We start from the raw sequence: 19,862 nt of genomic DNA on the forward strand, positions 1-19,862 counted from the left end.
TTACAAAGTTGAATTCTTTCTCCTCCTGATTAGCTGTTCTCTATTGTTCAAATCGGATCTCAACAATATAATGTAGCATTTGGGGGAGAAGATGCAAACCAATAGTCCTGCACCAGAGGACAAAATGGAAAAGACTTCCACAACTACCATATATTTTCCTTTGGTGCTCAGGTAAGTTGGGACAAAGGAGACCCAAACGCTGCAAAAGACCAACATGCTGAAGGTGATGAACTTGGCTTCATTGAAACTGTCAGGCAATTTCCTGGCTAGGAAGGCCACTGTTAAGCTGACAAGAGAGAGAAAGCCCATGTAGCCCAAGACACAGTAAAACATGGCAACTGACCCTTCATTACACTGAACCACAATTTCTTCCATGATCAAATGCTTGTTGGAGTCTGGGAAGGGAGGAGACGTTGCCAGCCAAGCTGCACAAATGCCTACCTGGACAAGGGAACAGGACCAAAGAACAGAATGTGCCAACCTTCTCCCCACCCATTTGTGGAAAATGTTTCCTGGCTTGGAAGCCATGAAAGCCACAACCACGACAAGGGTTTTGGCCAAAACAGAAGACACAGCAATGGAGAAGAGAATGCCAAATGCTGTTTGACGAAGAAGACAAGTCGTCTTATTGGGTTTTCCTAGGAATAGCAAGGAGCTAAGGAAGCAAAGACACAGAGATGTGAGGAGCGTGTAGCTCAGGGTTCGGTTGTTGGCTTTGACAATGGGGGTGTGCCGCTGCTTGATGAAGATCGCAAGCACTAATGCTGTCACCAGAAAAAGAAGAAGAGACAAAAAAGCTAAAATGATGCCCAAAGATTCATCAATGGAAAGGAAGCTTTGAACTTTGGGAATGCAACCATCTCTCCCCTGGTTTGGATATTCCTTTTCTGAGCAGTTGATGCAATCATTCATATCTGTAAGAGGAAAATATGCTGATGTTAACTTTGTGATAACATTTTCAGAATGACAATGCACCCTTGATCATCTCGGCAGTTGATAAAACAATCTAAGTCTAAAAGAGGAAATGTTATTGTCTTTGATAGTCTACCCCAAAGGATCATTGATAATAACTTAAAGGGCATTTTCCACATTGGTCTAAAGAAGTATGGCAATTGATTCTTGGGTTTTCCCAAGTTTTGCTGCTTGCTTTTGTCTCTTCATCCACTAATTCCACTTTTGGGGGTGGAGGGTGGGAGAGGGTTTACAGAAATTTCTTGGATCGCTGCTCTTCCAAACTTTTACTTTCTTAACTGGGATTACTGATTTGTTGAGGTGTTTGAAGGACAATTTTTCTCCTTTGGGGATTTTTTTTAAGAGTTATGGTGTAGATGTGCTGTTTTTCTGGTGCATGAGAGCTCTGTAATTCTAATGAAAAAGTATCATTCAGAGGTAGATGGAGATAGATAGATAGATAGATAGATAGATAGATAGATAGATAGATAGATAATTAGTTTTATTTATATACCGCTATTCCAAAGATCATAGCAGTGAACAGCAAGTAAGCTAATTAGGAAGTAAGCTAATTTGCCCCCAACAGTCTGGGTACTCATTTTAGCGACCTCGGAAGGATGCAAGCCTGAGTCGAGCTTGGGCCCTTTTGCTGGTCTTGAACTCGCAACCTTGTGGTTTTGAGTGAATGGCTGCAGTACAGGCATTTAACCACTGTGCCACCAGGGCACCAGATAGATAGATAGATAGATAGATAGATAGATAGATAGATAGATAGAGACTTTCCTAAACCAGTCGGTGGAGAAATCTAGCAAATATGCAAGAAGCATATGCCATAAAGTCTTTTGTACATGCCTATTAAACACAGACTTTTACATACTAGTTTGTACCTCTTGTCAGCAGTCCCACTTTGGTGCCTTAATATACCACCAGTTTTCTCAGCTTGAGACAACCTGCCTCCTACCTGTTTGGTTTGCAATCTTCCCTTTGGGACATGGCTCACATTCATAGCAACAGAATTTCTTCCCCTCCTTCTTTTTCTTGCTGTATCCAAGACAACACTTGTCATTGCAGAGAGAGGAAGGAGGCACCTATCCTTGAAGAGAGAAAAGAATTTAACCTTGAGAAGATATCTGAAGGGACATTGCTTTAAACTTGATCTGAGATGGGGTTATTTGCCTAAATAGAGCTAAAGGACACTAGTGTATCACCTGAGAGACATCAACTGACATTTGACTAGGGACTTAACATCTTTGTGAATGGCCTTACAGGTGTGCAAAGTTGAACTGAGTAGTTTTGCAATGTACAGATTCACCTAGTTCCTGCCATGACATTACAACATATAGGCATGCATTGTGCAATTGTGGAATGTCTAACGTGTCTAATCTGATGTAAAAATATACCTCAAAAGGGATTGATGTGCATCGGTGTACTCTTCTGCTGCTGCTATTGCAAACTATTGGCAAAGGAAGGATTAAGAGAGCCCAAGACCACCACCTACTGGCATTTGTAGAAAATACTTACAAAAATAGAAAAGAAACAGTAATTGAAGCTTGTAAAGTTATGATGCATGGATGGTGATGCAGAGTCTTGGACAATGTTAATTTTCCCGGTTTGTTAGATAACAGTGAAGGGTCTCATGTGAGAGAGATGTTTCCCACCTGAATGAAACCTCCATGCCACTGGATTCTCTCCTCCTCGATGGTGAACTCTTTGCCATGGGGAGCTTGTGGATCCAACCTTCCCACAATGACGCTAATGTATGAATTGTTTGGGACAGCGACTAAATTTGCAATATCAAATCCAGCTGCTAATTCACCATGTTCATTCAATGTAACTTCACTTCCAGCATTATTGTTGAATGAAATCCTCTGGATCAAAGAGTGAAGCTAAGTGGAGGAAAAAAATAGATTTATATGAATCCCTAGCCTGAACTTTCAGAAGAAGTCAAATTGACTAACTTTTTTCATAGTTTTTTGAAACAAAAAACTATGGATGCTGGCCCTGAAAGCCTTTGACTTCACATAACTTTTTTCAGTTTCATTGAAGAAAACCTCAATGATAGTCCCTAAAGAACTTCCTAATAGTAGGGGCTTTTTGAAAGTGGAACATGCTATCTTAGAGAGTTGTGGAGTGTCCTTCTTTGAAGGTTTTTAAAGAGAGGCTGGATGGCCGTCTTTGGGGACTGCTTTGGTTGTATCTTCCTGAATGGAAGGAGATTGGACTGGATGGCCCTTTTGGCTCTTCTGACTCTACAGTAAAGTTACAAACATTGAGGCTTTGCAGCTGTGATATCTCAAAATGAGTGGAGGATGTTGAGATAAGACCAACAACAAACCAAAAAAAGAATGCTGATGTTTTAGAGAATTCTGGAGGAAAATATTACAATGACCACAGACATCCAATGCAACACAGGTTTTGACAGTAAACTGTTTCCAGTAAGGTATTACCTTCCAAGATTCCACATGAGGGGTCAAAGTGCTTGAACCTTCCTTTGCTCTGGCATTAAATCTGGATGAATACATCATATGAAAGGCGTGTGTTAGAGCATAGACAGCATTATAGATGCTGTAGCTGTGGCCAGTCATGCTCATTTCAAAAAAGGGAGCAGGAAGGCTCTCTAGTCTCTCCTCCCCAGTACAAAGTAAGCTTGTTGGGAGTTCGGCTGATGAAATGAAACAGTCAAAGGCGTGCTCCCAGAACTCTTTGATAAAACCATTTCCTTTTTCACCAGACGGATGGATAGAGTGAAGGTATTCCTGGAAACCTTCTGCATTCTTGGCCTGAAGAGAGAAGGAGAGAGCACCGTGGAGTTTCCGCATATTGAACCCCTTTTGAAGGATATGTAAGGCAACATCAATTTGTGCTGTCAGAATCCATACTTTCACAGTATAGCTCATGTCAGCTATGGAAATCATTTCATTTGCCATGAGAAACATAGTCAGCCATGCAAATGATCCTGTTTCTCCATATATGATTACTGCATTTTCTTTTCTATTCATGAACACATCTATATTGTTGAAGAAACCAGCAATCATTTCATGGAAACCTATATTTTTTGGAAGAATCACTCTAGAAGCGGAACAGATTCCATTTTTTGAAAGCATTGGCTCCAAAGCTGACAAGAAATGCTCTCCACCTCTTGTTTCCTTTGTGATGAGTCCTACCCATTTCCATCCAAAATGCAGAAGTAATTGGACAATTCCCCGATTCTGAAGATCCTCATTGGGGACCATGCGATAAAAGAAAGGGGCATCCATTTGATCACTCATTCTTGGTTCAAATGAACCATAAGAAACCTAAATGAATAAATAATGCAGGTCAGTGAACAAGGATACTCATCTAATTCCTTTCAGTGTCTTCCACCCTATATGTTCATCCAGAAAGATATCAGCATCAGCATATTATGTAATATAGTGTAGATGTATAATACTTTACTCATTAAAGCTTTTCAGTGTCAGTATATACTTTTCCTACTTATTTCTTTCATCTATGCCAGAGCATTTCAGGGTTCTATATATAGCTATAAAAACCACAGTAGAAAAAGCTAACAAGAAGAAAATCAATTCATTTGAAATGTCCACTAAAAAGACAAATGAATGGGTCCTAAAACAAATCAAGCAAGGACTCTCACTAGAAGAGAAGTTTATTAAACTGAGGCTGTCATACTTTGAACAAAGATAACATGTCTCATTGGAAAAGATAAAAATGCTTGGTAAAGTGGAAAGCAGTAAGAAAAGATGAAGTCTGCACTGCAGGTGGATTGATTCAGTCAAGGCCTTATCTTTGCAAGACCTGAGCAAGGAAGATGATAACTGGGATTCTTAAATGTCTCTCATCCATAGGGTTGCCATAGGTTGAAATTGACAAATAACAACAAGAACAAGCATCTTTGTTTTTGTTCTCTTTTAAGCATTCTGCACTTCTCCAGCATTGCTTTTTTGGGTTAGTCAAAATTATTTCAAATATATTTGATTTCCAAAGTAAATCCTACCTGTGGAATCTTGTAAAGGCCTAAGATGTCTGCCATATATGAGGAAATTTCAAAATCAAACCCTCCAATAACTCCTATTAGATTACTCTGGACGCCACACTTGTAGTTCGGAGTAAATGCCCATGATTTGCAGAGCAGGTCCAGAGTGACTCGGTAGGTCAACCTGGCACTAGAATAGCTGTCATAGATGTGGAAACCAAGAGTGACATTGGGCAAGATCCTGGGGTCCTTATTTATTTCATTGACAGCAAATGCCAAGGCTAGGATGTGCTGGTAGAACTTGGTCATCACTCTGTAAAGCCAGAACACCTTGTTAGAAGAGAAACTATGACCATCCCTGGAATAAACATGTCATGGTATTGGTCAGACTCTAATCTCGCTTGACAAGATTCTGTCTGCTAGATTTATAACATATCTTTCTGGGCACAATGTTCTCACCAGATGGTCCAGATGGTTTATATGGAATTTAAATGGTACAAAATATTGTTTTAATTTAATCATTAATTTTAAAATTTTAATTGAAATCCAGTGCATCTCCCACTTGAATTTAGGTGTAGAAATATGTTCTTCTCACTGTCCAAACTCCAGCAGAAGACATCAAGTAGGATAGATTACAGAAAATACCACTAAAGGAACAAGGACTAGGAGCTGGAGTGAATTACAGTAGCTGTTTCTCTTCCTTCACATCTCTTCTACTTGCTTCTGGCTGTTTTGTCCTCTTATGGATGAGCAGTGAGGGGCAGAGAGACAGGAGGCAGCCAAGGCATCAAGACAAAGAAACTGGACAACACAAAAATGTATTGAGAAGCATTGTGCCCAGTATAGAATCACAGAGTTGGAAGATACCACAAGGGCCATCCATAACTGGATGTCTGTTAGCTGGTGGGTCTGTGTGCATCACACATCTTGCATTCCCTCTGTGTCTGACCCATTGAGTCAGTTGTATTTCACTATTTTATCACATGCCACTTAAGAATGGATTGCACAGCTGTAATCAATTTTTAAATCAATGAAATGTGTACAAAATAGTTCCTTCTTTGCAGCTGAGAGTAGCTACAATTATAGTTGGGATTTGACTGGAGCTGCAACACAGGCAAAAGCATTGGCCATTCTGTCTACTGAGTTTCAATTCATATTTCCTTTCCAGCAGGTGATTTTTGTAGGACAAATGTTTTTAAAAAATGACATAATGTGCAATTTGTCCCTAAAAGCAGAACTAATAGCATCAAAAGAAAAGTTTAGACTGAGAATTTTTTGCTTTTTCTTTCATTTTGAACATCAACCAAAATCAACTTGCAATCATTCATTTATTCCTTTTCCCCAAGAACAACAAGCAAATGAACTCTTTGCCCACTATAGGATCAGTGCAGTTAGCCAACATACAAGTCCAAATAATATCAACATCCTGGAGATGGTTGAAATAAAAATGAGTTCCTTACGTTGGCAGGCCATATGACTCCTGAGAAGGGTGGTGTTTGAACGGAATTAGGGGGACCATTTGATGGATATGAGATGCAATCCCTCCGATGAGGACTTCATTTGGCTGATGCCACTCATGTGGAATAGGAAGCGGATCCAGTAGTGTGCATTGAATACTATGCACTGTGTAAACAAAGTGAGTAGTCAGTAAGACCAGCAGCAGTAGAGGCAGCATCACTCCATCTGATTGCAATGCTTTAAAGGGAGAGTATTCTTAGTCTTCCTACAATGTGACTGCTAGCATCAGCCTGGTTTGGAAAAGCCGATTGCCAATATCCCAGTGTCTACTGACAGAATTTGTGTAGCTTGCTGTTTAAGTAGTCATAGCCCTCTGTTCCTCTAGGACCTCATTTTAGTTGTCAATGGTGTATTAGAATGCTTATCATCTTCCATGCTGAAGTATTTATCAGCCTTTTAGACTTTAAAAAATAGTGCCCTCTGAAAAAGTCACTGGAGCTTTAATGATGAATTAATTACAATAATTCTGATAATTAAAGTGAGATAACTACTTCAGCTTTTTTTTTTCCTCTCCCTTCAGCATCATCTGGAGGCTTGCTAATACAAACTCTTTTTGTGATTTCACCACCACTGCCTTCTGATTCAAGAATGGCAGCTGAATGTCCAAAAGTGTGCAATCAATGAGGAAATCAATGGGAACTGAAATACAGATGCTAGAATATATAAACCATTGTCCTGAGACAAAAGAACCCATGCTCCAAAATTTTTAGCAGTTATTATATCCTGAGCTTATTTTATACTTGAATTAACTGTGCTTCCCATCCTCATATGTAGGTTGATGCTGACGGCCATTCAAAGAAGGAACAGCAAACAGAACACCAGAGTTATTGTTAAAGATACATGTCTGCCTTGATCAGTGGAAAGCTAGTGGAAATAAGAAAGCTGGGTATTGGAACAGGATGTGGGAGCTGGAATATCTAATGTCTTTATGTCTTTGTATCTTTATGTGCTTTAACTCAGTATGCAGCCATCAATCCAAGGCTATCATGTAGGGAAACCTTTCTTTCTGCATAGGAACCAAGTTGATCTTTAAATAACAGCACATTAAATGTTTAGCAGCAAAACTAATGCACATTTGACAAAATGTGCTAAAGGGAACATATGACATAAGCACATTTATGGACTTTTCAAATCACATTAGAATAAGGGCAGGAAGAGGGGGGGGGACTTCTCCCTAACAAAAGCAAGAACAATATACCTTATATATTAGATGTGTTTGCCATCAAGTACTGTAGATCGGAGTTACAGTTATTTACATATCTTAAAACTTTGAGGAATGGAATAATAAAATGAATGAAGTCAAAGGTTGCCATATAGTAATCCTTTAATAAATACACAATCTACACCTAAACTCTGATAGAGGCATTGAGTTTTCTGTCAGTAGTAAAAGGAAGTAAGATTTTAATATGCTGAGTTATGGTTCAATGTAATGCTGGCAAAGAGCAGAAGGCTTATATCGAGATTGCAAAGTAGTAATTTGTCACAAACTGAAACCACTTCTTCTACCCAAAATTGGTAGCAGTAAAGAAGCAGAGATTATTTTCTAATTCAAAAATAGTTTTATTGGATTTTTTACAGTATATATAAAGAGAAGCAGGGAGAGAAAAAGACATGGAAAGAGAATGGGGAAGAAATCTATACAATATGCCACTGCTGAGGAAGCAGGCAAGCATAGAGACCCAGGACAGTTTTATGGCCTACAAAGTTATGTCTTCCAATATGATGGAATAGCTGGAGCTTTCAATAGGAACAGCTCAGCTGAATTTCAGCCACTACTATACTTTGCAATGGTTTGGACACTTTTAAAAATGGTTCTGGGGCTGAAAAATGGCCCTAAAATAGGGAGTGGATCAGAAGCAGTGGTATCTTTGGAGGCATCAAGAACCTGGAAGAAGTGGTTTAGAGCATGCATACATGCAGATCATGAACTATACTTTCCTGTCTTAAGAGAACTACTCCACAATTGTATGCTATTAGCCAGGGGCATTAGCCACTGCCAAAGGACAAGACATACAAATGTCACCTAAGATAACAGGTAGCAAATGAAGGCCAAATGGTGTTGCATGTGCACTTCACATTCAGATTCCTAGGTCAAATCTGCATGGCAGGAATCATGCATTTTGACACTGCTTAATGCTATGGGACTCTGGGATTTCTAAATCTGCGAGATATATAACCTTTTCTGTCAGAGGGCTCTGGTGCCACAACAAACTACAGATCACTGAATTTCATAGCATTGAACCATGGCAGTTAAAGAGTTGCCAAATTGTTTTATTTGTTTAGAGTAAGCTAACAGATGGTCTATATTGCTAGAAGATTTAAATGGGTGCTTGTCATAAGAACTGCATGACTGCCTCAAGAGATTTTGCTGCCTGAACTTTATTCTGCCTATCTTTATGCCACCTGTCATCAAGATGTGCAGTGCCAGCCATGAAGCAGAAAATCCCTCAAGCAGCTCTATCCTCTCTAGTATTAAAAATAACTAACAATTTGCTACCCTGACATGACAGCCAAAATCTGTTGCCTTAGGCAGCCATCTTACTCTTCCTAGTCATAGAGTAGGCCTTGGATGGGTATTTTCTTCCTCCTGTACCAAAGACAATCAATCCTTTGAATTCAATGGAAGCAGCCCTGTGAATCATCCTTTCATACAAAGATGTCAAAGTCACCCCTCATATCCCCTTCTTCCATGTTAAAGTTAAGCCTGCTTAGCCATGCTGTTGCCATGTTGTGCGTAAACCAAAGACATAGAGCTGTCTACACTCTGTGAGGAAAAAATATATATAAAAGAGAAAAGGAAAGTGAATCTGAAGAGGATATAAAAGTGAAACATGGCTTATTGACTAAGACCTGACAAAGGCTGTGATGCTATGATGCTGATCTTCTCAATAAACTGTTTCTGGTTTCATCCATGAAGTGTGTTCATTGAGTTAAACAGAGACAGGGCATTACAGAAGGACATCATTTAATCTCCCTAATAACATACAGCTCTAGAAGTCAACCAAACATGGATGAGCTCAGCAGCATTCCAACCACACAGTTCCCCATCTCTTGCCTCCAGGTTTTTAAGGCCATATATGTACATAAGCCCACCCTGTGCTCAGGCTGCTGCTAAGCCACACCACACTTTACTTGAGCCCAACTGGAGCCTATCACAGCTTTGGGGTGAGTATGTTTTTCTAGTCTTGTCCTCCCCCAGACAAGCAGTGCCAGAGCCAAAGCTGTTATGCCTTTCTCCCTCCTGCCACTGCTACCCCCTGCCCACTCCAATCCATTTTATTGGCCTTATTGCTTACATTGTGCTAGCAAAAATGGTCCCTGCAATAATGGTGCGGTACCATACTAGGGTTAAGGGACCACGCAGCAACCACACGGTCCCTAATCCTAGTACGGCACGGCACTGTGACAATGGTAGCACCCTGTGTATATGGGTGCCACCATTGTGATGTGATGGATGCATAGTGTCCGCACGTTGCGCCGCGTCTGTGACATCATGAGTGTGCCATTGGCACACTTGTGATGTTCACCCTGCAGGGCAAAAAGAACCCATTTTTCATGGGTTCTTTTTCCTCTGCAGGGAAGCCACGTAGTTTGGCGGCTACGGCTTCTCTGCGGAGGAAAAACAGGCCTCCCTTTTTGGGAGGTCTGTACCATGCCAATGTTGCCCTTCTATGCCCTCATTACTAGGAAGTGTGGACTGGCTGTTCCCTCCCATCCAGCACATCTGGTGCAATTATTTTTAGCTCTTGAGAAAACATCTGGCAGACGGAGGCAGAGGAAGGAGTTGTCAGAAGGCAGGGACTTGGCAAAGTTTTATTATCAAGGATTGTTCCAAAGAAGATGAGAGCTGAAGTGGGGCATGTGGCAGAAGGTGGTTTCTAATGCTGGGTACCCAGGAGCAATTCCATTCTTAGTCCAATAGTTGTTCATCCAGTACTGTTACCCAGCTTTCATTAAATGAAATCATCTTTCTTTGAAGGGATTGTTCAATATGCCAGTAGTCGTAGCATCTTGAAGGCAAAAGCCTTTCAAAATCTATATTCTTAGGTCCTTCTCCAGGTTAACACTATTGTTCTTTAATGTGTCAGTAACAGAAATATCAGGTATTTCTTTCTTTATTATGTCTTCTCAGTTGCTCTTTGTTGTTCAGTTCAGGCCTCAAAATAATTACATACAGCTTAGGGCAAAAGATGCAACCTAGTAACCCAGCACTGGAAGCCAAAATGGAGAAGATCTCCACAGCCACCATGTATTTTCCATTAGTGCTTAGATAAGCTGGAACAAAAGACACCCAAACACTGCAAAAAACCAAAATGCTGAAAGTGATAAACTTAGCTTCATTAAAAATGTCTGGCAATTTACGGGCAAAGAATGCCACAACAAAGCTGATAAGAGCCAGAAATCCCATGAAACCTAGAATATAATAGAACATGTTGTTTTTTCCTTCATTGCATTCCACAATGATTTCTTCCAGGAGAGAGTGCATATCTAGATGTGGGTGTGGAGGGTCAGTACATAGCCACACCACACAAATGCTTAATTGGATAAATATGCAACAGAGAACAAGAGAATATGCAAACTGGTTTCCCACCCATTTCTTTATCTTTGTTCCTGGCTTGATGGCAATGAAAGCCAAAACCACAGTGATGGTTTTGGCTAAGACTGAAGAAATTGCTGTTGAGAAGATGATCCCAAAAGCTGTTTGTCGTACATAGCAGGAAAGCACCTGAGGCTGACCAATGAATAGCAATGAGCAAAGGAAGCAGAGCAGAAGGGAGATGAGCAGTATGTAGGTGAGGTTTTGATTGTTGGCTTTGACGATGGGAGTGTTCTGGTGTTTAATGAATATGCCAAGCACCAAAGCAGTAACTGCAGAAAGAGCCAGAGCCAAGATGACCAAACTTATGCCCAAAGTTTCATCAAAAGAGAGGAAGTTTAGTGCCTTGGGAATGCATTGGTTTTTCTCCTTGTTTGGATACTGATCTTCTGGGCATTTGAAACAATCATTCATATCTTAGAAAAGAAGGAAAGGAAGGAAGGAGTAAATAAGTTTTAAAATTCAGATATAAAATATTTTCCAGCTGAATAACAGGCCAGTTTTTTGTTTTGTTTTTACTAGAGATGATCCATGCTTGCAACATTATGCCACCATGATAAACCATAATTTATAATATAGTTTCCAAAGTAATTTGGCTGAAGTGGGGGAACGGAGTGCATTCAAACTCAGTTCACAGATAGCAATGCATATGAGGAAAGGGGGAGAGCAAGTTGTCTGTTAAACTTCTATGCACTTCCAAAGCATTGACTGGTGAAAACTTACTTATTAAAAGCAAACTGAGAAAGTTTGCCCAGAGTCATGATAAGGGTGTAGCGAAATGTCGATTCAAGTCATGGTAGAATTGTATGGAAATGTAGACCCACAAAGCTGTTACTCCTTACAGATGACCATCCAGTCTCTGTTTATAAACCTCCAAAGACAGACTCCACCATTCTCTGAGGGAACATGTTCCACTGTTGAATAGCTCTTACCATCAGGAAGTTCTTCCTAATGTTCAGACGGTATCTCTTCTCCTGTAGCTTGAATCCACTGCTGCATGTAGCTTGAATCCACTGCACTCTGGAGCAGCAATAAACAACCTTGCTCCATCCTCAATAAGATAGCCTTTCAATTATTTAAATGTGGCTATAATGTCACTTCTTAACCTTCTTTTATCCAGACTAAATCTATACATCTCCCCAAGCCACCCCTCATAGGGCACAGTTTCCAGATCTTTCACCATTTTGGTTGCCCTTCTCTGGACATGTTCCAGCTTATCAATAACCTTCTTGAATTGTTGAAGAAAGTAAGGTGAAAAATGCCTGAATATGACTTTGTACAGGGTCCAGATTTTAGATAAGCGAGATAAGTATTTTCTACTCTGGCCATAGCTAGCCAAGTTATGTGACAACTGTCCTGCTACTCCAAGGAATGTTAACATTTACATTGGGATTTTTGTATGCCAATGGTAGGACTGAAGGCAACATGGTGCTGGTACAACATCTGCCTGATCCAGATGTGTGTTCCAGCCTGGAGGCTGCCAAAGGAATGAAGATCCCATTTCTCACTGGATTCCATTGTTCAGCCCAGTATTGGATCCTGCCCATATAGGCTGCCAGTGACCTATGGCACATCCCCATACTCTACTTCTGTCAAACATTCTGTGAGATGGATAGATAAGCAGAATGTATTTGAGTGGGCCTTTTATGATATTTTCAGACAAAATACAGTGGACCCTTGTTATACGCTGGGGTTTGGTTCCAAGATCCCCCGTGTATAACAAAATCCGTGTATGCTCAAGTCCCATTAAATATAATGACATAGCAAAATGGGGTCCCTTATAAAAAATGGAAAATCAAGGTAAATTTATACTTTTTTGGAACATTTTCAAACCGTGTATGCTTGAATCCGTGTATAAAAAATCCGTGTATAAGAAGGGCCGACTGTATTCCTTTCTTGAACACAACAAAATGTCCACTCTGGGAGCTTCTTGGGGTCTTTCCTCTTTCAAGTAATAATTTGCATCCAAAACATAATGTACTTATACAAAGACATAGCCATGTTAGTGTGGAAAATCAATGTGCAAAGGGATCTTGTAACACCTTTGAGACTAACTGAAAGAGAGAAGTTGGTAGCATGATTTCACCTAGAATCAACTGTCATTAGTGGTCATTCTAACTAGTCATTCTGTTGCATCTGAGGAAATAGAAACAAGTCTATGAAAGCCCATGTGACCAATGCCTGTCTTTCATAATATACTTATAGTTATTATGGTTCATGGTCTAGTGTCCCCTACCTGTCTCATTGGAGATCTTCCCTTCTGGGCATGTAGCACAGGCATAGCAACAGAATGGTCTCTCCTCTTTCCTTTGTCTATTGTAACCTAGATGGCAATGGTCATTACACAAGCCAAGAGGGGCAACCTACACATACACACACACAAAAAGAAGATACAGCAAACATTCACTTTCTTCTGGCTCTGTGATTTGTTGCACTGAAATAATGGTGCCAAGGGCCTAAAGTAAGGTGAAGAAGTACCAAGTGTTATGGAGCCATTCCATCTTCCTTTTTTTTTAAAAAATGATGAACTTGAGCAATGGGTGCAGTAGCACAAAAGAGTCCTCTCCAGAAAAGATGTGCAGAACCGGGGGACATTACTAGGGAGTGCGGACAACACCAAGTGAAACCTCATATGAGTTGTCACCTGGTGCACTTGTGGGAAGGGGCTGCCTCCCAGCTCTGGTGATTCTTCTGGCTGGGTGGCAAAGCAAGTTGTCTACCTTTGCCACTCACCCAGCAGCTCCTCCAGACCTGGAAAAGGCTGCAGGGTGTCCACTGGTGGGAAGGGGTTGCCTTCTGGCTCTGGCAGCTTTGCTGGCCGATTAAGCAAGTAGTCTCCTCCCTTTCCTGCCTGGTCACTGGCTCCGCCAGACCCAGAAAGGGCTGTTGAATAGAGGATGGGGTATTTAAAACATTATCCATAATAAGTATGCCACTGGTCTTGAAGACCTCCACCTAGTTCCTTTCTTCTTGTGGAAGACATTTTGTCTTTTCTTCCACAGTGCCAAGAATCAGCTCCCTTCTTCAGTAAAAAGTGAAGCACACTCAGCCACCAGCTTTCAAGCTGATTATCGAGTCTGCTTCAGGTTTTTTTCCTGAATTTACAATAGCAAAACAAAAAAGTATAGGGAAAAGTGGTTGTAGAAAAATGTATTAAAAAGTTTTATTATCCAATGTGATGGGAAAATAATAATATATTAGCTATAATCCTCTGTCATTTAGGCAAATCATATATATTCAAAACTGTGTACTGTGCCTGAAGATGAAAGTCTCAGATAGTATACAATGTCTGAATATGAAATACCAGTTTTGACAATAAACCTAAGAGGCTGGAAACTATGAATCCTAAGTGACACACAAGTAAAAAATGTCCAACATTCAAAGTGCATATAATGGCATGAATGTATGCACTTCCTAAGGACATATAATGGAAGTAAAAGTACACAACCAATAAGCCCAAATAAAACCATATGCGTTTCAACTCACGTCTTCCTCAGTTTTACCACTTTTTCTGAATTTAGCAGAAGGGCATAAAGGAGTATTAAAATAACTGGCACAGAGAGTTTAGAAGTTAAAGGTGTGCCCTACCTGATTAAAATTGTGGTGCCATTGAATGATCTTCTCGTTAATTGAGAATTGTCTACCCTGTGGAGCTTGTGGGTCCACTTTTCCTACTTTCACTCTCGAGAAAGATTTATTTGGGTATGTGACCCAGTTGATAATGTCAAACCCAGCTTCTAATAAACCATTATCATTAAAAAACATCTTGTCCCCAACACTGTTGTTGAATGTGACGCTCCTCAAGAAAGGGTGAAGCTGCACTTGAGAAAAAACAAGGGTGCATTACATTTAGATGAAGGCCCACGTTCTTTTTTCCCCTTATTCTTTTAAGCCAAAGATGGTAAATGTATGGCTTCTACATTCTGTTAGATTCATCTCCCATCAGTCTTGGCCATCATAGGGAATGGTAAGGAATGATAGGAGCTGAAGCATAAGAACACCTGGAGGGAACAGGTGTTCCACTTCACTTCTTAAAAACAAATTGAATTTGCTTTGAAAGCTTATTAATAGGTTCCTCCAGACGGAGCAAATGTGTTGGATGTTTGTGACTTTTGTTGCTAAGTTTTCTAAACTATCCAAATAACAGTTCTGTTCTCCCAGAATATGTTCTGGTGATTCCCAGCATCCGCTGCAAGATTTATTCTCATCCTCAACTTGCTTTCTTTTTAAGTTCAATACATATTGAAACAAAAAAGATATTGTCTATTGTTATCTTTTTGTTTAATACACTTACAGTGCATCTAATAACGAACATGTCTACAGGTACCAAATGAACAGGTTTTTGTCTGCAACTTGGATTGTGTACTCTCCTTCTAAATAGCTTGATTATTTGTGTGTCAGGTGCATGTGTGTGTTGTGTGCCTCCAAATCATTTCCAGCTTATGGAGATCGTAAGGTGAACCTATCATGGGCGCTTTACAGACCGCCCAAAAAGGGCGGTCTGCCGGCGCCGCTGGTTGCTGGGTCCGGGAACCGCTGAGGACAAACCGTGTGATTCCCGGATGCAACAAAAAAGAAGCTGCAAAATGCAGCTTCTTCTCGCGGCGCAGAAATGGTGCTGCAAGTCACCAGTGGTGCACTTGTGGCGTCATTTCCGCCGTGTGACATGCGGACGCTAGGTGTCTGCAATGTCAAAATGGCGGTACCCGTGTAAAACGGGCACTGCCATTTTGTATGCGCCGAGCGCGTACTAGGGTTAGGGGCATCCTTTCCGGACGCCCCTTTCTAACCCTAGTATGTGCGCTGCATGTACTTTCTGCCTGTGCAGAAAAGGCCATGGTGTTTTTTGGAAAGATTTTTTCAGAGAAGGTTTGCCATTGCTTTCTCCTGAGGCTAAGAGTATGTGACTTGCCCAAGGTCACCCAGTGGGTTTCATGGCCAAGCAGGGAATCAAACCCTGGTCTTCAGAGTTGTAGTCCAATGCTCAAACGACTATGTCATTTTGGCTTCTGTGTACCTTGCTAATTCTGGTGTAATGAGTTTAATAGGGAGTCAAGTCTCTCCCAGTACAAACAATTCATTTTAAAGATAGTATTGTCTCTGAGAAGTGTTCACATGTTTTGGAAACAAATGTATGTGGCCTCCTTCAAATTATATTGGCTATACCTGAAAATGTTGCACTTTTGAAATGTCCCAAGACTGTCCCCTTGCTCTTCTTTTGGCTCTGGACAAATACATGGCATGAAGGGCATGCGCCACCGCATAGACAGCATTGTAGATGCTGTAACTCTGGCTGGTCATACTCATTTCAAAAACTGTTGCAGGAAGCCTATCAAGCTTCTCCTCCCCAGTGCAAATATCCTCAGTCACTGAATCAACATTCATGTCTATAAATGAGCAGATGAAGGCTTGCTCCCAAAAGTCCTTGATAAAGCCATCAATTTCAGAGGGAGGATGCAAATTCAAAAGGAAATTTTGGAACCCCTGCACCACATTGGATTGGATTGCAAAGGACAAGGCCCCATGGAAGTTTTGTGCATCCATATCTCTCTGAAAAGTTTCTGAAGAGAAATCCCAATGGGCTGTCATAACCCACACTTTCTTTAAAGGCCTGATGCCATATAGTTCAGCTGCTACAAACAGCCACTGCACATCTAATGCAGTGTGAGTATCTGCATTTACAACAAATATATCAACATCCGTGTTGCTTAAATTCAGCAGCATATACTGGAATTTTAGCAACATTTCATTAATATTGAAAAATTCACTGTGGGCTGGTGTTCTTGCAGTGAAGGCTGTACATATCCCTTTCAGGAAAAGAAGGTGTGTCAAGGTCTGCGCAAACTTTTCCCCTCTGTCATCAGCCATGACAATGATCCCAATCCACTTCCACTGGAAATGTAAAAGAAGTTGTAAAATCCCAGCGTACTGATGTTCTTCACTGGGAAACATTTGGTAGGGCTTTGTAAGCTGGGCTTTGTCATTCACTGTCAGAGAAAACAAGCAATAGGTGACCTAAACAGGAACACATGTAAATTAAAATAAATAGATTTCTTTTTTCTAGGAAAAGGAAATCTGGTTGCTTAGTTTTTACAAAGAAAGAAAGAAAGAAAATCTATTCATGCACATGAACTAAGATATTTTCCCCCTGTTACAGGAACTATTGGATGGGGGAAAGATAGTTTGAAAACTGCATACATAATTTGAAATAATCCTAAACCATACCCTGACATGCCATGCAAGGTTGCAATATATGGAAAACATTTCTCATTGCTATAGAACAATATGGCAAACCAAGATGACAGAGGAAGCTCCTGGCCCCATGTTGAGTCTCCCTTGTCCAAAAGGCTTAGGATCAGAGGTATTTTGGATCTGGGAGGGTTTTTTAAAAAGATTTTCTAATATCTGCATTTGCATATACATACATAATGACTTATCTTGGAGACAGGACCCAAGTCTAAACACAAAATTCATTTATGTTTCATATACACCCTGTACACATAATCTAAAGATAATTTCATACAATTTTTAATAATTTTGGGCATGAAAAAAATGTTTGTCTGCCTTGAACTATTAGAAAACAAAGGTGTCACTATTCAGCCATCCATGAAAAACATTTTGGTTTTTGGAATATTTTGGATTTCAGAATTCCCAATAAAGGAAATTTAGACTGTATTTTGGTGAGTCAAACTGCTTTCCTAAAGCACATTGATTGGACAGCCCCTTGTTAAACATGCCCAAGGATTCATAGCTGGGTCTGCTAATCGCTCAGCTTTCCTCAAGCACCATTCTTCTCCACTCTGAGTCTTTCCAATAGAAGACATCATTTTGGAGTTCAGCTTTTCTGACTTTCTGAAGCGCAAAAGTCCTGTAAGGCTGCAGCTGGTCAAGGGATAATGGTGGGAGTTGAGGTCAGAAGTTGAGCATGTTTAACTTCAGAAAATACCCAGCTTGGTCTGAATGTGGCTTTTTTTGCTAAGATTTGAGGCTTTATGCCAAGTCCAGTACAGTCAGCCCCTGGTATTTGCAGGGAATCCATTTTTTACACACACACACACAGATACCAAAATCTGCAGGGTCCCAAATCATGTTGAGTGCATGTGGCCACACCACCATTAGGAACAACGGAACTTCAATGGCACCACATCCTCATGGCCGCACCACCATTAGGGACAGCCCTCGTTGTCCCCACTGGTGGTGTGTGCATGCAGCCACATCATCATTAGCAACAACAGGACTTAATGCTGCCACAGAATAATAGGGGCTATCCCTAATGGTGACACAGCCATGTGCACGTGCTGCTATTGGGGACAACATGGGCTTGCCATCCACAGATGCATGAATCCTCAGATGACAAGTCTGTGGGTACCAAGGGCCAACTGTAAACATCCCTTCTTAATGTCACCATACATATAACCTGATTGTCTTCAAATAAAACCCTTGAAGCAATGCTTTGAATTCTACCGAATCTTTGATCCCCATTAGCACTTTGATCTCCATTAGCACTGTGCCAAAATGTCCTCCAAGCTGCAGGCACATTTCCTAGCTGCAAAAAGTGTGAAGCCATTTTCTATGCATTTCTAGGGTAAACTACAAAAATCTTTCCAGTCTGAGGAAGGAGATTAAAGCCCTAATTATTAATAATGATTTAGATATATTTTTTTCAGTACCTCTTACCACTACTTTTCTACTGCAGAACTATCATGACTAACAATCCTTTTGCAAAAGGGTTCTAAATCACCTAGTAAATGGACTGAGCTGTGCTGTTAAACTTTATTAATGGGTTTAACCCATCAACAGAGTATAACTAGGCTTATCTTCTCTTTTTACACACTCTAAATCTTCCTATATTAAACTGAAATACTGTAACTCAGTCTCTGTCTGTGGGAAAGTATGTGGGAAATGTGGTGAACACTCAAGATGCCTGATTTTGCTCCATTGCATTAAAATGTGCACAGTATTCTTAGACGGAATATTTTCTCTACATATCTACATCTGTTACTAATCTTTCCGCCTTTCCTTCTAGTTCCTTCTTCACTCTTCCTTGAAGCTCTGGAAATATATGGTGAAATTTGAAAATATGCCACAGTGCTGACATCTCCATTCTTTGCACATTTATTTTACCTGTGGGATCTTGTAGAGGCTTAAGATGGAGGCCATATGGAGGGAGATTTCAGAGTCAAGACCCCCAATGACAGCTATGAGATTCTTCTCTACACCACACTTATAGTTAGGGACTGTCTTCTTATGACGAGAGATGAGATTCAGGGTATTTTGATAAGTCATCCTTGCTTTGAAATAGTTTTCATAGATCTGGAACCCCAAGGTAACGTTGGATAAAATCTTGGGATTGTCATTGATTTCTTTCACAGCAAACACCAGTGACAGGACATGTTGATAGTTCTTTAGCACTGCACTAAAACAAGAGGCATACTGAGTGTATTATGGATGTCATACTTTTTGTGGACTTCTTCTGCCTAAATTTATGTTGAAGAAATGTCAAGATATTTATCTTGTAATGAAGTATGAAGGCAAGTAAATGATCAATGACATACTGTACACCATCACAGAACTGGGGCAGGCAAAGTTTCGGCATTATAAAATGTAAACTGGTAAATAATAATAGTAAAACCACTAGCAAGGATCATTCAATGTTCTTCATTCCTACATTCAGTTGTTTATTTTATAGCATTTAGCAATAGCATTTACATTTCTATACTGCTTCATACTGAACTAAGCAGTCTTTAAGCAGTTTACAATGTGTATGCCAATTTCCCCCGACAAGACTTCTTCCACCATGTACTGCTCTTTTTGGTGTGTGCTTTA

The 19,862-nt window shown here is 40.4% G+C and overlaps 2 protein-coding genes across 2 annotated transcripts; both read right to left on the bottom strand.

Annotated features, from left to right (window-relative positions):
• On the bottom strand, nt 1–4,184 carry LOC149304032 (vomeronasal type-2 receptor 26-like). Its single transcript, XM_089480366.1, has 4 exons — nt 3,399–4,184; nt 2,610–2,837; nt 1,913–2,039; nt 1–914 (listed from the first exon to the last, which is right to left on the bottom strand). Exons 1-4 carry the CDS (start codon nt 4,182–4,184, stop codon nt 1–3), a joined length of 2,055 nt encoding a protein of 684 aa, XP_089336492.1.
• A 6,354-nt stretch (nt 4,185–10,538) lies between these two features.
• On the bottom strand, nt 10,539–19,322 carry LOC149304033 (vomeronasal type-2 receptor 26-like). Its single transcript, XM_089480932.1, has 5 exons — nt 19,161–19,322; nt 16,203–17,051; nt 14,625–14,852; nt 13,273–13,399; nt 10,539–11,452 (listed from the first exon to the last, which is right to left on the bottom strand). The coding sequence occupies exons 1-5, from the start codon at nt 19,320–19,322 to the stop codon at nt 10,539–10,541; spliced, it is 2,280 nt and encodes a 759-aa protein (XP_089337058.1).
• Nucleotides 19,323–19,862: the final 540 nt, after the last annotated feature.

Source organism: Sceloporus occidentalis, unplaced genomic scaffold, assembly GCF_023333645.1.
Source record: "Sceloporus occidentalis isolate IW3139 unplaced genomic scaffold, rSceOcc1.0.p SCAF_14, whole genome shotgun sequence".
In the NCBI taxonomy this organism is placed as follows: Eukaryota; Metazoa; Chordata; class Lepidosauria; order Squamata; family Phrynosomatidae; genus Sceloporus; species Sceloporus occidentalis.